The 18,075-nt window shown below is 37.2% G+C and overlaps 1 protein-coding gene across 1 annotated transcript in view; it reads left to right on the top strand.

Moving 5' to 3' along the window:
* Vps50 (vacuolar protein sorting 50) overlaps positions 1-18,075 on the top strand; it is a 664,618-nt gene that overhangs the window by 465,147 nt on the left and 181,396 nt on the right. The window contains exon 17 of the mRNA XM_090411754.1: positions 3,075-3,169. Coding sequence (XP_090267880.1) covers positions 3,075-3,169 — 95 coding nt within the window. The remainder of the gene's footprint in view (positions 1-3,074; positions 3,170-18,075) is intronic.

Below are 18,075 nucleotides of genomic sequence, written 5' to 3'. Positions count from 1 at the left end.
CATAGCTTTGCTGACAACAGTACACTCCATTCCTCCTTTTCATTTGACAAACTTATTGGTGCTCAAGTATTAGAATCTTCAAGATCTACCCTGACCAGGGACCTGAACTCATATCTCCTAGCTTTATCCCAGTCCAGCAAGGACAACGTTGTAAACTTCAATGCCATCAAAACTCTGTTCTGTCTGATCTCTCATAAGAAGGTGCTCTCATCTCTCCCTCTTGCCTTCAGTATTAGCGAGATATCCAAACAAGATCAAATTTCTCTTCTTGGACTGACCTGCACCTCAGATCTTTCCTGGCACAACTGTATTTCAACTATAGCTTCTGCACCCCACAAATAACTAGGTATACTTTATCGCACAAGACACTACTTCACAGTTGCCAACTCTATACAAATCCCAAATCCACCCAGCCATGGAATATTGCTCCCATATTTAGAGTAGTGCACCAAAATCCTCTCTAAGATTGCTCGATTCTATCCAGAAGAGGACAATCTGGCTAATTAATGATACCTCTCTCACAAACCCACTTCAATCTCTCTCTCTCTCTCTTACAGACTTTCAGTTTCTGCCTTGTGCCTCTTCTACAGATGCTTTCATGGACAGTGCTCTGTTGAATTGGCCACTATTCAGCAGAGCACTGAATAGTTCTCTGCTGAAGAATGACCAACACCCTTTTAGAGTCATCTTGAAACTCATCAAACCAACTTCACTGCCTCGTCTTTCATTCCATCTGCTTCTGTCCTTTAGAACAGTCTTCCCCAAAGATTACAGCCCTCAGCTGTTCAAGCAAAATGTGAACATACTCCTCCTCTCTTCTATTCCTCTTGTGCATGCACAGCACTAATGTGCTATAGGTCTTGTGGCCTTTCGTGTGTGGATCTGATATTAAAAAAATAAAAAAATTCTTATATGACTTGAATTTTTAATGTAATAGAAGAATATCAATTAAGCATTGGATACCTTCCTTATTTTTGTGTTCTTAACTTCTGAGATTATTTAATAATAGCAACTTGTATGTTATTTCTTAATGACCACTGCATGTTTGAGTCTGTTTTTGCATTTGTACAAGTGAATATAATTGTGCCTTTGTTAATGTAATTAATATTTATATGGATCATTATTGTGTATTAACATTTTTTGATCTATCTTAATTTTTTATTTTAAAAAATTTAAAAAGGTCCTTACACACCGTATGATCTGCTGGTTTGTTATTCTGTCTTTAAAAATTGTTTTGAATACTAGTTTGATGTAACTATGACCTTTAAAGGACAAGATCCAGCAAGAACTAAAATAGTATTAGATAACAAGATCTTAGAACAGGTGAATTCATTTAACTACTTAGGATGTATGATCACTTATGAAAATGAAAAAGATATAAACATAAAAATTGCAAAATATTTAAAAATAACAGGAGTAATTAACTCTATATTTAAACCAAACCTAGTTCAAAAACAAACCAGGCTAAAAGTATACAATACATTAGCCCTACCGGTCTTAATGTATGGAAGCGAAATCTGGACAATAAAACAAAAAAAAGACAAACAAAGATTAACAACAGCAGAAATGAAGTTTATGAGAAAAACTGCAAAGTATACCCTATTTGATCACAAAAGAAACGAAGATATTATGAAAGAATTGAACCAAGAACCAGTAATTGAAAAAATTAAAAAATATGAACATAGATGGATGAAAACAGAAAGATTACCAAAACAAGCCTTAAAGTACAAGCCATTAGGAAAAAGAAAACCAGGACGTCCTGTTAAACGATTCAATGATGACTTCTAAGGCCGGAACAGGCATACTAGGCCTAAATCCTTGATACGTATGATGATGATGATGACTAGTTTGATATCATAGCTCTTTCTCTTTATCCCTCCTGACATACTGATTGAATTATGCCATTACCTGTAGCTATTATATTTCATTTACTCTACATATATCATAGCCCCCCCCACCTTATCCGCAGGTTCACTATCCGTGGTTTCAGTTATCCACGGTCAGACCTGTTCAAAAAATATTAAATGGAAATTCCAGAAATAAACAATTTATAATCACATCGGCAAAGTGGATATTAGATCCAACATTATTTCAAAGCCGAATGTTTGTACAAATTATAAAATTTTCATATGTTGACCTAAGAGCTTACGAGAATACAATCCTCAGCATCCACAAGTTGCCTTAGCTACTCAAGTAGTGCAAGCTAAGGCAACTCAGGGATGCTGAGGAATGTACTCTCGTAAGCTCTTAGGTGAACTTACGAAACTTTCATAATTTCTACAAACATCGGCTTTGAAATAATGTTGGATCTAATATCCACTTTGCCTATGTAATTTAACATTAACATTGCCGAAATGAATCTGTATGGCTCTTTCTTTTAGTAAAAGACAATTCGTAAGTTTTAAATTGCTCACCGTTCTGAGTAGTTCTCGGTTACTGGATCGACTGTCGCAGTATTGCAGTGCTTGTGTTCAAGTAACAGTTATTTTACTTAATAATGGCCCAAAGCACAAGAGTAGTGATGGTGGCAATTCGGATATGCCAAAGAGAAGCCATAGAGTGCTTCCTTTTAAGCGAAAAAGGTAAACGTTCTTGAATTCATAAAATAATAAATAAATAATAATAATATAAAAAATGTATTCTGAGGTTGTTAAGATTCCATTCACATTTAGATAACTTTTATTACAGTATGTTGTTATAATCATTCTATTTTATTATTAGTTATTGTTGTTAATTTCTTACTGTGCCTAATTTATAAATTAAACTTTATCGTAGGTAGGTATGTATGTATGTATAGGAAAAAACATAGTATATATAGGATTCAGTATTATCTGCGGTCTCAGATATCTGCAGGGTGTCTTGGAACATATCCCCTCTGGATAAGGGGGGGGATTACTGTATTACCTTATATCATTTATGTTTCACAACAGACACACACACACACACACACACAAAAAAAAATGTATAGAATATCACTTTCTGCAAATAAATAAATTTAAAATTATAATACAGTCTTCTGTAAGTCATTAGTCCATTTGATTTACATAACTAATGAATTTTTTTTTTCCTTACAGGCATTCTAAAGTTTCTAAAAAACAAAATTATCTGTCAAGAAAAAAGCAAGCACCAATTATTACAAACACAACACTTAATGTTTTACGACTGTTTGGTAAGTTTGATTTATTTATTTATTTATTCTTATGGCAAAAGGAATACAGAACAACTACAGGTCAATGTCCAGTCTGGAAAGCCAATCCAAGGCCTCATCCGTCACCTTGTGGATGTCCTGTAGGCTACCACCGTGAAAATGGTGCCTTCGGCAGTCGTTCACAATATGATCGTCTGAGTCATGGGAGAACGGTCACAATAAGGGTGGTCTAACAGCCCCCATTTATGTAGTAGGTAACCACATCTGTCCTGGCTAGTTCTGATCCTGTTGATTGATGACCAAATCTTCTTAGGAAAAGCAAAACCAGGCTGCAGAGCACAGGGATCTTCTACCAGGAAGCCGTTTGTTGGGAGATTGTTGGACCAGTATTCTCTCCACATGTCAGGTGTTGATGGCAGGGCAGCTGGAGAGAGTTCATCCATGGACCAAAGAGGCTTTCTAGATTTTAGGTGAAGACTAGGTGGGTTTATGAGAGTCTGGTGTAGGGACAGGAGTGGGTTGCTCATTGCTTTATTAAATTCCTTAATTGAGGCTTGTCTTCTCCGTATGTGTGGTGGAGCAATATTAGATAGAACAGGCAGCCAGGAGAGAGGGATGCTTCTCACGGTCCCACTAATTGTGCACTGGGTGTCTATAATGTTAGGTTGTGTGTGTGTGTGTACTTCTTTCCCAGACAGGGGCAGAATATTCTGCTGCAGAGAATGTGAGGGCTAGTGCAGACGACCTTAGGACTTCTGCACCACAACCCCAGGTTGTTCCAGCAAGCCTTGAAATGATTGTTTCTCGTTTTAATTTTGTTGGATAGGTTGGTGATGTACCTTTTATAGGTTAGGCTTCTGTCCAGGCTCACTTCAAGATATTTCAGGTGAGGCTCGTGTTCTACCATTTTTTCACAGAAAGAAAAGTTGAGGTGTCGATTTGCCTCTGCATTGTTCAGGTGAAATACTGTGGTCACAATTTTTGTTGGATTTAGCTTCAAGTACCACTGCTTGACGTACTCTTCCAGGATATTCAGATCTGTGTTCAAGGTTGATTCCAGGTTGGCAAAGGAGGTAGATTGATGTAGGATCACTAGGTCATCAGTGTACCTATACTTGCTTGAGCTGGTATGTGGTAAGTCGTACACATAGATATTAAAAAATAAAGGGGATAACACAGAGCCCTGAGGGAGACCGTTGTGAAGGAATCTGGGCCTACTCTTTTTTCTGCCCAATATGGACCCGGATCTTTCAGTTGGAGAGAAGGGATTCAAAAATCTGGAAAGTTTTTTTGCACCTTATAATATTTCTTAGCTGTAGGAGGAGGCCCTGATCCAGACTGTGTCATAAGCTGATATTAGGTCAATGAAAGTGGCTCCAGATTTATGTTTCTTCTGGAGTCACAAAAGTTGCTGTGACCAGGGCCAGGACCTGGTTACAGCAACTTGTTCCTGGTCTGAAGCCAGCTTGTTCAATCTGGAGTGCTCTTTCGATGAATGGTGAAATTCTTTTAAGGAGAATTCTTTCAAAGAGCTGAAAGGTGGAGCAAAGCAAGGAGATAGGTCGTAGATTTTTCACATCATTTGGATCTTTCCCTGGTTTGGGCATGGCAATTATTTTGGCTTCCTGCCACAGATTTGGTAGTTTACCAGCCATTATAATTTCTGAGAAAAGGGCGGCCACCCATGTTTGGCCTTGTTGACCGAGATGTTTTAGAAACTCAGGGAAGATACCATCCACTCTTGCAGCCTTGCCATTCTTGGTGAGTGTTAAGGCTGCCTGTACCTCTTCCCGAGATACTGGGTGTACAAGTTCATGAAGCTCGGGTCCGTCTTCAGGATTTGTCTGATGGAACATTGCACTGTAAATTTTCCTGATAGAGCTGGGACTTATCTTGAAGGTTTTAAATAAATGATTAGCCATTTGATCAGGAGTTATCGCTCTTGTTTTGTGTGTTCTTGGTTCTGCTCCACCTAATTTTCTCAGAAGTGACCAGCTTTTCTGGCTAGATGTGTGAAATCGAATTCATGGATGGTTGAGATCCTTCTTTCCTTTCTGTTTTTATCCAGGGTTGCTATGAGCACCTCAGCAACAGTTGGGTCTTCAGTTTCCTCATATTTGGCAAAAAGTTCCTCAGTTTCTCTACTCCAGCATAGGATGTATTATTTTCTGTAGCCTCTAGTAATAGAAGCTTCGGCTGTAGTTTTGATTAGTTTAACAAATCTTCGATAACAATTAGGAGTGGGTGGAATTGCTCTAATGGTTTGCTCGATTTGTTTCTGAAATGCATTCCAGTTGGACCTGTGGAGGTTCCATCTAGCGAATGGTGTTCTGCTGATGACTGAGATCGCTGTACCTGTCTCTGTTAATGTAGGACAATGCTGACTATTAGGAAATCTGTTGAGGATGGTTCTGGTTGTTGGCAGAGGGTGGTCTTCAAAGTCTTTCGAGACTATGCACAGATCTGGGGTGTAGGTTCTATTCCATCTGGCTGAGTGGAGAGTGCCTTCCTGCTTGGCATCGTAAATCAAATACAGGTTATATGTATCCATCCAGTTAACTAGATTATTACCATCCCAGTTGTTAGAGGAATAGCTCCACATATTGTGATGAGAATTGAAGTCACCAACATAGATAGCAGGATGAGGTGGTGGCCCGTCCATCTGATCAGGCCAGGATTGTGATGGTGGCCTGTAGACATTGTAGATGGTGGTATTTTGAACTTTAATACCTGTGGAGTATTCTGCATCAGGTACACATTGGGTTTTGTCCTTGAGGCCAGGCTGGATGTAGGTTGCCAGGCCATGCTTGGGATGGTAGTTATAAGACACAAGAATTAGGCCTGGGATCTTTAGTCTATTGAGGGCTGTATCACGCACATGGGTTTCTTGGACAGCCAAGACGAATTGCTTTGTCTTTGGCTATTTTGCCAATGACTTCGGCTTTAGATTTAGATAGTCTTTCTATGTTTAGGGAACATAACTTGAGAGAGTATTGTTTAGGGGACTGTAACTGTATATTTTTCAAAGCTTCAACCAAACAAGCAACGCGATCCTTGTTATTCCAAGTGACAATCGAGCCGGCATGGAGCTTTTTAAGTTTTATATTCATCATAGTTGCTGTAAGTGGTCCATGAGGCTTGGTACCTTTGGACTCCTTGTTTGAGACATTAGCTTCATGTTACCTGTGATTCATCTCTGGGGCTTCTTTTGTCTGAAGCACCAACAATGTACCACAAGGTAACACCACCGGTGGTGGAGGGCGCCACGGGAAGGCTGTCCCAACCCCCCCGGTAAGTTTGATAAAGAATAAACTTGTTTTTTTATTCACTTTCATTTGCCAGTTTTATGCAATGCTTACTGTGCATCATGTTCTCAAAAATGTTCATAGGGGTATTAATATTCATCAAAATATGTTTATTCAGAAAAGTGATGATATTTTAGCCTCAATAATAGCTACAGGCTTTAGAGAATACTCTCAATTTCTGATATGAATTAAGTTTTATTGATTACTCCTAATTAGATCACTTTTTAATAAGATCATGTTTAATAACTATGCTCTGATCTTTCATCTTAGTTAATCCTCTCTTTATGCATGTATAACCAAATGACAATGAATGGACTTTCTGGACAGTTGTCTGTATTATGGCAGTTGTGTGATTCTCATTCGTGTCTTGTAATGCTGAGCATCATAAAACATGGTTTTAAATAGCATAAGTGTAATACTGTTAGGACATCTTGGCCAGTCATTATGACAAGCAGTTAATGTCAATGCAGCAGATTCGTCCCATGAAATCTCTGCACTCTACCACTGAAAGGGATTCATCTAGTAAATACTGTTTTGTGGTCATATTACAAATGCACACACACAATCATTTTAACTTGAAGAGAGTGTACTAGAACTCTTCATTTTATAAAATTCTTCCATCCTGTAATCCAGTTTGCAATGTATTTTTTTTTTTTCACCAGTTTAGGATAGTTATCATTATGTGAAACCAGTATACTGCATTTTTATCATGACAGCTTGCTGTCTCTGTGGATTGTAATCTGGTTGTAATGTATAGAACACTTATATCGGATCTTTCTTGTTCCTGGTCATATTGTTTTTGTTTCTGGATGTAATAATATTGCATTTCATACCTATTCATAAGCTTTGTTAGTTAATTGGATAATCTATTATGTCATATAACCACTGTTCTTAGTGCGCTTTTGGAGAATCATCAGCTCTACAGCGTGACTTATCCAGGCTTCTATTTTAAAACTCTAACTACATATTATTATATATCTGCTTTTTTGCATGTTGATCTGGAGAACTTCCTCAGTACAAAAGAATATACTATAAATGTTCACAAACAGTGCAGTTTGAATTTAGATCCTTCTCATTGTGACATTGAAATTCATTACTAATCATCTCTTTCTCAGTGATTTAATTGCAATTTTTCCAGTTTAAACTATACAGATAATTGGTTGGCAATATAATAAATCAGTGAAAATATCTGTTAATGCCAAGATGTTATATAATGAATGCTTCTCTAGAGGCCAAAAACTCATCAAAAGAAGGTTTGTTTAGACACTCATTCTTAAATACCTATCATATCTTTCCATGAATACATTTACTGTAGATGCACTAACAACATCTCATTCAATTTCCTAGGATGCTTTTTAACTACATCCCTAGCTAGCTTCCAGTGATGATCCCAAGCTCAATCTTTACTTTACATCATACAGATTTTTGGTTTTGAAATATTTTTACAATCATCATTAAATTCCTTATATGTGCACCCAGGTGATGTACAGGATATTATGATAGTATTACATGAAAACATTAAATTATTCTGAAAGGCTTGATGGAGCCTCCACAGTTCAGTCAGTATAGACAAACCCCTTTAGCCAGAAAGACCTGGATTCAGTTCCCGTCCATGACACGAGGAACCTTTATCAAGTCTTTTTGACTTAGTATTATCACATTTCATGAGTCTCCATGACTCCAAAAGGTCTCTTATGGAGATGGAGGCTTTTTTCTCCTGGAAACTCAACTTTTTCATCTCTCAAAACAGGTAAACAGTCCCATGAACACACGCATCTACAGATATAAATACTTAAAGTAGGGCAAGGAAGGCAATGGGGACAACCTTGTTCCACAATCAATACTCCCTAGTAAAGTGACATATTGCTATCCCACCAGCCATAAGGTTGAGGAGAGAAGAAGAAGAAAGGCTTGATGGAAGAAGCGAGAAAGAAAAGAGGAAAAGCAGAAATGGTTAGTTTATTATCAAGATACATTAGTAATAAAAGTGGAGTTGTGGTAGAAAAGATTTGTATAAAAGGGATGGCCTGCACTTGAATGAATTTAGCATCAGGTGCCTAGAAAAATTACACTGGCCAACAAAAAAAAAAATTTTTTTCTGCTGATTATGATCTGACACTTGTTTTTTACTAATTTGGGTGCGCTGATTTCAAATATCAAACCCATTTTTCTCTATCATGTCAGGTTTTTCCTCTATGGCGTTTTCTTTTTGCTAATTTGTAAGTTTTTGATAATTTTAAGGAGGCAGTACTATTTAGAGGATCAAAAAAATCGACTTTTTAATATTATTTTCTAAAAGTATGTACTTTTAAAAATCTGTTCCTAACTTTTTATCATGAAATTAATTCCCGAAGATATAGCCTATTATTCAAAGCAGTGCGCAGATCAGAATCGGAGCGCTCACCGCTCTCGCTTGTTAGTAAACGAATAAATGCGTAAGAACCTGCAACGGAATGTACTGGCACTTTGAATGCGAGAGAGGCCGATAACCGACCTAATACATTTAGGTGATGAAAAGTAGGCGATGACAATTGCCTAAAACAAATGAATGCTATATGCTTCATGGCAGACAAAGAATGATCGAAATCAGTCAATCGTTAATCGATCGTGAAAGTATGATGAGCGCTTATAACGTTTCAATAAAGTATCTGTTTTTTTTTGTCTTGTTAATTGCATGTTAGTCGGCAGTGAAGAAAATACATCATGTCTACTACTCGAAATTGTGTCAATAGTGTAGATTCCTTCTGCTACATTTGTGGCAGCTTTACTGTTCCCAGTCAAAGGACAAATATCACTGATTTCATTAAGAAAGTGTACTTTGCATACTTTGACATAAAAATTGCAGATCAGAACAAGTCATGGGCTCCAAATAAAGTGTGTAAGTCATGTGTAGAAAATTTACGACAGTGGAGCAAGGGAAAATGCCAAAAATTAGCTTTTGGCATTCCAGTGATTTGGCGTGAACCAAAAAATCACGTAGATGATTGCTATTTTTGTTTAGTTCAGACTTCTTGTTATAATAAGAAGAATAAGAAAAAAATTTTGTATCCAAATCTCGACTCAGCAATTTGGCCAGTTGCTCATTCCATGAAATAGCCGTGCTAATTTATAAAGGACTTCCTTTACTTGAGAACGAGCATGATCGGAATATGCCAGATGTTCTTGAGGAGCAAGACCCGGACGTCGATTTAGACAATAAAAATTTAATTTCTAGTTCTGGATCACAACGTTTTACTCAAGCAGAATTGAATGACTTAGTAAGAGATTTGGGCCTATTAAAGGAATCATCGGAATTGTTAGCTTCAAGATTAAATGAAAAAAACTTACTGGAGCAAGATACAAAGATAACTTTTTATCGTAGCAGGGAAAGTAATCTTGTACAATATTTTAAACATGACTGTGGGTTTGTTTACTGTAACAATGTGTCAGGTTTACTAACTGAAATGAGTGTTGTACAATATCATCCAAATGAGTGGCGTTTATTTATCGACAGTTTAAGCAGAAGTCTCAAGTGTGTCTTACTACACAATGGGAATGTATATGGCTCAATTCCTATTGGCTATTCAGTCCACTTAAAGGAAACATATGAGGACATTAAAAAGGTTCTGAAGTTATTAAAATATACAGACCATAACTGGATCATCTGTGTGGATCTTAAAATGATGAACTTTTTACTTGGCTTTCAAAGAGGATATAAAAAGTTTCTGTGTTTTCTATGCTTCTGGGATAGTCGAGCTAGAAACCAACAATGGAGTCAGAAACATTGGCCTCTTAGAATATCCTTAAATGTTGGAGAACAGAATGTTATAAATCAACCTTTAATCGACAGAGAAAAAATCATTTTTCCACCTCTACACATCAAACTAGGTCTTATGAAGCAATATGTTAAAGCTTTAGATTTACAAGGTGACCGTTTCCAATACATATGTGAAAAATTTCCACGACTTAGTTATGAAAAAATTAAAGCCAGTGTATTTGATGGACCACAAATTAGAGCTTTAATGAGAGACCCAAATTTCATCAACTCTATGAACGAAATTGAGAAAGAGGCCTGGACTTCATTTACGATGGTTGCGAATAATTTTCTTGGAAACAAAAAAGCGTGCAATTACGAAGATCTAGTGGAAACAATGCTTGAAAATTTCCAGCACCTAGGTTGCAACATGAGCATAAAGCTTCATTTCCTATACAGTCATCTTGATAGATTTCCCAAGAATTTAGGTGCTGTAAGCGATGAACAAGGCGAAAGATTTCATCAAGACTTAAAAACTATGGAAGATCGGTACCAAGGAAGATGGGATTCTCACATGATGGCTGACTACTGTTGGAGTATTCAAAGGGATTGCCAAAACAGAACACACAGCAGAAATTGCTACAAACAAAAATTTATTACCTGAAACTCATGTGTAAGTAAAATTGTTATTTTTTTATAAATATTCTTGTAATTTTTAATGAATATTGTTAAGTAGTTATGTATCTAATTATCAGCCTCTCTCTCGCATTCAAAGCACCAGTACGTGCCGTTGCAGGTTCTTACGCATTTATTCGTTTACTAACAAGCGAGAGCGGTGAGCGCTCCGATTCTGATCTGCACACCGCTTTGAATAATAGGCTATATCTTCGGGAATTTTTCGAATTTCTTGATAAAAAGTTAGGAACAGATTTTTAAAAGTACATACTTTCAGAAAATAATATTGAAAAATCGATTTTTTGGTTCTCTAAATAGTACTGCCCCCTTAAAACTATCAAAAACTTACAAATTAGCAAAAAGAAAATGCCATAGAGGAAAAACCTGATGTGATAGAGAAAAATGGGTTTGATATTTGGAATCAGCGCACCCAAATTAGTAAAAAAGAAGTCTCATATAAAAGTCAGCAAAAATTGTGTTGGACTGTGTTATTTATTGGAATGAGACTTAATGAAGAGAGTCATGAAAAACTGGATCATCTTGGCAGGAATGCTGAGGATGTGTAAGTTCAGCTAGGATGTGCAGACTTAATGCTGATACAAATGTCAATGAACATTATCAATCTGCTGAAGGTATGGATGATACTCTAGGTTTGTGCATTTTTAGTATGTCTAGGAATGAAAACAGAGTTGCACATTTGAACCAAGCAGACTGCAAATGTAAGTGTACGAAAAAGTGCGGAGGTAACATTTTATGTTTGTACATAAATGCAAGGAGCATTACAACAAACATACCTGTTGAGTTCATTGTGTTGCTGAATACATTTTGTCCTAAAATTGTTGGCTCTTGTGAAACCTAGCTCTCAGAGGCCAGTGTAGTAACTGGAATTGAGTGTAATGGTTCTAGTATTTTTACGAATAACAAAAGATATCAGAAAGGAGGGGTTAGTACAACTAAATATCAGATGACTTGAGTCCAGTTAGGATAGAAACTGATGAAAGCAGTAATCGTAATAATATCCTCTTCAGCAGTGAATTTAGGGCTAGTGTGAAGTAGAGTGCTGCTACAGACCTGACAGTTCAGCTGCTGGGGAGGTTGAAATGCATTACCAATTTACCCTGATGGATAGTACTAAATGAGTAATAAAGAGATATATTGCATCCAATGTAACACGAACATCATCAGAAAGAAAGACTAGCAGCTATATTCAAAACATGAATCATAAGAATGAGTCACACAACAGGCGCTTACTAGCTCTTGTCACAGATGAGTTCACAGGATTACACTATTAGAGTTCAAAGGAACAATTGTAAAATTTTCTATAGATTGAATAACCTGAATTAAATTTAAATATATATATATATATATATATATACACCAGTGGGGAAATATTCAAGGTGTGCTAGTTGTGCAGTGCTCAATTTTGCATTTATTCCCATTAAAGACTTCCCCTAATTGCCATATATCCTGCTAGAGTCAAGTTGTAGCTGCCGGCTGCCATTCCCTCCACATAGAACCTAAACCTCACCTCATTCACTGCTTCATCCTCCCACCGCATCCCACACAAATCCTAGATCAAGTAGAAGTCAATGCTATCATTCCCACATTTCCTCTACTGGTTAATAGCATTGCTTCCATCTCTATGCATAGGATTGGTGCACTATTAACGAAAGATAGTGCAACTCAACGAGAAAGGATAGACAATTGTTGAGTTGAAATGCTCATTCTCTTCAAATGAATTCCAAAATATCTGAAACTGCTATAACAACATTCATTATCTATTTCTTAAAGTTTTAATCTTTTTTTATGAGCCAGGTATATGCGAAAATCTTTAATTTCTTTTTTTTTTCATAAAGTAAAATCAGGAGTGCGAGATATACGTGAGGGCAAGTTATATATTTGAGTAAATACAGTGTTTCCAGACTTCGTGTGATTCCTAAAAGTAAACACAATATACTAATGCTTCATGAAGAGGTCACTTTTCGAACGTGTAAGCATTGCATCATATTCACGTTAATAGCCCGGGTGTGCATTCAAAATACATACACCATTGAGCCCTTAGAAAAAGATGTACAGATGGCAAAGTGGGTCAAATTCTTAGCATTCTATTATTTTAAACCACTCAGAAGACAAGGCAGGGTGATCTCTGAGACAGTAGCACCTAGAGGCTGTGATTGGTTATTGTGTCAACCAATCCAATTGAGTGTTGTCATTTGTCATTAGTTGCTGTTTTTATTTTCTGAGTTTCATATGTTTTGTGTACATGAAGTATGAACTGCCATCATAGGCAAGTTTTTATATATAATATAGAAAAGTTTTTAATTTATGATTTTCAATAAATTTATAACTTTTTTGTCAATTTTTGCCGACTACAGTACTGTTTCTGAAGGAGGTAAACTTTGTCTTCCTCTTCCAAACTTTAAGCCTTTGAGTAATTCAAATATACCAACCAAATATAGCATTCTCCTTCATTGTTTTCTAATACACAGTACCTTAAACCAAACACCTTTTCCCCCACTCTGCACAGAATTGGTTACAATTAATTGCATTAGACCAATTAAGATGAGCACTGATGTGCTATACACTTTTAAAATTTTCACACATCAATAAAATCATAATTATCTATATATATATATATAATACACTATCTGATCAAAAGTATCCGGACACCTACTCGAAACTGTAATTAGACTTTCCCTGTGACACACTCTCCAGTAGTGGACATTAATATGGAGTGGGTCCACCCTTTGCTTCTATGACAGCTGTAACTCTGCCTGGGAGACTTTCTACCAGGTGTCGGAACATCTTTGCTGGCCTGGTTGGCCGAGTAATTAGCGTATCTTCTTTCCAGCCAAGAAAAAAAAAAAGGCTGCTAGTTTGAATCCCACCATGGGCATGGATGTTTGTGATTGTCTGTGGAAATACTAGTAGTAGTGATGGGCAGTAGATAGCGTTGGTGTAGTTGTCCGTTGGTGGATTTGAGTGGTGGAGACAGAGCTGTAGAGTAAATGCCCTTCCTCAATGAGTCTTTGGACTCCCTGGAGGTGTCAAGTAATAATCTCTGGAGGAATGGCAGCCCATTCTTCCTGAAGAGCTGTAACCAAAGCAGTTTGTGATGTGGGTTATTGGGGTCTAGACGAAAGTTGGTGTTCTAATTCATCCCAAAGGTGTTCTGTTTGATTCAGGCGAGGGCCCTGGGGCAGCCAGTCATCCATTTCTGGAACATTGTTGTCCACAAACCATTCCCTCACAGACCTTGCTTTATGGCAGGTAGCGTTGTCATGCTGATACAGACAATAGTCATCACGGAATTGATCTTCTACCGTAGACAGTACACAATGGGTCAAAATGTCCTTGTACCCTTCTGCATTTAGATTTCCATGTAGTGTTATGAGAAGGCTAAGTCCATTCCATAAAAAACACCTCTCACTGTAACACCACCCCCTCCAAATTTCACTGTTGGCACTACACACTTGCAGGAATTGTTCTCCAGGCATTCGCCACACCCAGACCCTCCCATCGGACTGCCACGTGGTAAAGCGTGATTCATCACTCCAAATCACACTTTTCCAGTTATCCGCTGTCCAGTGGTGTCGCTTTTTACACTACTGCAGGCGGCTCTTTCACAGGAGAAATGTTTGGTTTATGGGCAGCTGCTTTACCATGGAACCCCATTAACTCTCGATGCACAGTCATGGTGCTAGCTGGATAGTTAGTAGCACTGCAGAACTCCCAGGTGATTGTTTCACTCGATCTCTGGCAATTTCCATGAACCACCTTCTTTAATGCTCAACGGTCCCCGTCTGTTATTAAACATTATCTACCCAACCATGGGTTTGTTGTGGTTGTGCCTTCACGTATCAATTTTTTGTGTTTCCACTTCACAATCACATCACCAACTGTTGACTTGGGCAGCTTGAGGAGGGTTGAAATGTTTCTGACAGATTTTTTACTAATGTGGCAACCAATAACTAGTCCACGTTCAAAGTCACTGAGCATCCTTGACCTACCCATTCTGCTCGTACTTCTTTATCACTGAACAACACAGCTCCGTGCCTCTTTTTATACTGGCAAGTGAGGTCGTAGTGGCATCTAGACGTCAGTTTACGAATTGTAGAGGGGTGTCTGGATACTTTTGATCAGATAGTGTATAATTATATATATATATATATATATATATATATTATAATGAACTGTTCACTTCCTAAAACTTAGAAATTGGCATACAGTCAGAGTGGCTAAGGTGTGAATGATCTAATGTAACATGAACATCATCAGAAAGAAAGACTGACAGCTACATTCAGAACATGAATCATAAGAATGAGTCACACGTGCTTACTAGCTCATGTCTTGGTCACAGATGAGTTCATAGAATTACACTAGTAGAGTTCAAGGGAACAATTGTAAAAGTTTCTGCAGAAACTTTTACAATTAAATATATACTAGGGCAGCAGAGCCCTCCCCCAGTATATAGGTATATATATGTATATATATATATATATATATAATGAACTGTTCACTTCCTAAAATGTTGAGATTGACATACAGTAAGAGCGGTTAAGGTTTGGACAATTTCATAGTGTTTCAAAGGAAACAATCAAATTCAGACCTGCTGGCATGAAGAATCTTTGTCTAGTTTCAAAGAACTCTGTGTCTGATGTTATTGGCACGTGAAGCAAGGCTGACTTGTCAGCTTACAAAAATGCAATATATTCTTGATGTTCGTAGATTCTAATCAAAGTAGAGTGGCCAATCTGTCCAAAGTATCAAAGATGATATGAGCAGGGTACTTGATAGACTCTAGATATTTGCCAACATCCCACAGGAGACTCTTCAGTTTCTGCAATCTGGTATTCCTGAAGAAACTGTAAACTTATTTAAATTTACCATCACTGCAGGCTATTTTACATGGTGGAAAAAGTTGTTCAAATAAATCAAAGGAGCAACAGTGGGTAGTCATCTAATCTCACATGGAGACAGAATTACTTCAGTTTCAGTAAAGAAAAAAAAACTCTGTACTCCCATATCAAGTTCACTATTGACTGTGAATCCAGCAACTGTGTTTATATGGATCCTTTAATAATTTGAAATCCTAGAGGTCATATTAAATTTTCGGTTTATCAAAAACCAACCTTTACTCACAGATACATTCATTCATCTTCACACCACCATTCATCACAGAAAATATGTATTATCAAAAGTCTTGTACATAAAGCTCATGGGATCTGCTCTTCTGATTCTTTCTTTTGTTACATGAACTAAATAAAATTAAGAGGTCTAATGGTTACACAGAAAGTACTATTCAGAAAATTATTGATAGTTATCGTCTGTCAACCAGACTTCAATCCAACATGAAAAGAATTTTACCTTAGAGAAATGCCTGAACAAATAGCATAAATTCTTGGCAAATTCAATCTATACACTTCCTTCCAACCAGCTGAGAAACTGTCTTCTTTCTTACCATCCACAAATGATACATTACTACCTCTCTCCTTGCCAGCTGTCTATCATACCTTGCCCATGCTATGTTTTCTACTTTGGACAAACTGCTGCTCTGCTTTTATCAGAATCCAAAAACATCAAGACATTACATTTTTAGAATTTGTCAAGTCTGGCCCTTGCTTCACGCCACTGATACTACAGTCTATGCAGTGCAGCCACTGTAAGACTTTTATACCTGCATACTTGAGATTTCTGGTCGGATATCATCTACTCCTGCTGCCGTTCCTGATTTCAGGCTTTTGATGGCTTTTTCTACATCAAGTATAGATATATATTCCTGATTGCATGAATATTGAGTGTTTTTTACCACTGTGCTGTCACTGCTTGTTTCGTTTAGCAATTTTTCGATGTAATTACTCCATACATCAATGAAGGATATTTTTTCTCTAGTTTTCATATCACCTTTATCATTTCTAATTCCTTTTACCACACTATTTCTTTCATTTCTGAGCTTTTTCAACAGCCTTCAGAATAACGTGTAGAAAGGCTTATGTGTTCGCCATACATGTTGACTAATTTTGACAATAATATATCAGAACACAGAAAGATAAGTAAATAATTATTTATTGACTTATTGCTGCTATTTCAGCAATAGCCAAAAAGCCAAAATAATGGCGTCCGTTGAACAAGGAATATACGACCTGCCTCCAGCAATAGTCAATAACATACGTTTAGATGTAGCCAACATCCTAATCCAGTCTAAACCTCCCATAAATAATATCCCACATAAGGAAATTATTGCTCTAAACGAGCTACATAATAATAACCAGATTATCATAACAAAAGCAGACAAAGGGAACGCAACTGTGGTGATGGATACAACAGAATATGTAAACAAAATGCACACACTTCTACAAGACCAGTCAACATACAAAATTATAGATCGCAATCCCATCAATATACAAAAGAATAAGGTGCATAAATTACTGAAAAATGTCACTTCCTGGCCTAAAGATACTGTAAGCAAACTCAAGTCCTTCCACGTTAAAACACCCAGGATATATGGAGCACCAAAAATTCACAAACAAGGTACACCCTTACACCTTATTGTGGATAGTATAAATAGTCCCACATACAAACTGACTAGACATTTAGCTAAGCTACTAGCCACTCTCACAAACAATTCTCCCTCCTTTGTCAAAAATTCTGCCCATGTAAAAAGTATTTTAGAACATCATACGTTGAAAAGTTCAGACATAATGATAAGTTTTGATATCACCTCATTATTCACAAAGTACCACTGATTGAAACCCTTGATCTGTTAAAGTCACGCTTTCCCCCCTGATATATTTGAACTATTTAAATTCACAATACATGCATGATATTTCACATGGAAAGGGAAAATATACAAACAATTAGATGGGACATCAATGGGCCCCTCCCCCCCTTAGGCAACTTCTACATACAGCACCTGGAAAAACTAGCTATCAATACAGCCACTCTCAAACCAACACTTTGGCTATGATATGGTGACGATGTGCTTGCTATTTGGCCACATGGGCCGGGCACATTGGATACATTCTTAGCACATTTAAATAGCCAACTCCCAAAAATCCACTTTACAATGGAACTGGAAGCTAATAACTGTCTGCCCTTCCTGGATACACTAATCACATGTCTTCCAAATGGTTCCTTGTCATTCTCAGTTTTTAGAAAACTCACACATACAGGGAGATATTTACACAAACAATCGTGCCATCATCCTTCTCAAC

The sequence above is a fragment of the Typopeltis vanoorti genome, chromosome 22 (assembly GCF_054136105.1).
Source record: "Typopeltis vanoorti isolate ZY-2024b chromosome 22, IOZ_Tvanoo_1.0, whole genome shotgun sequence".
Lineage (NCBI taxonomy): Eukaryota > Metazoa > Arthropoda > Arachnida > Uropygi > Thelyphonidae > Typopeltis > Typopeltis vanoorti.
This window is presented reverse-complemented; position numbering and strand designations above follow the sequence as displayed.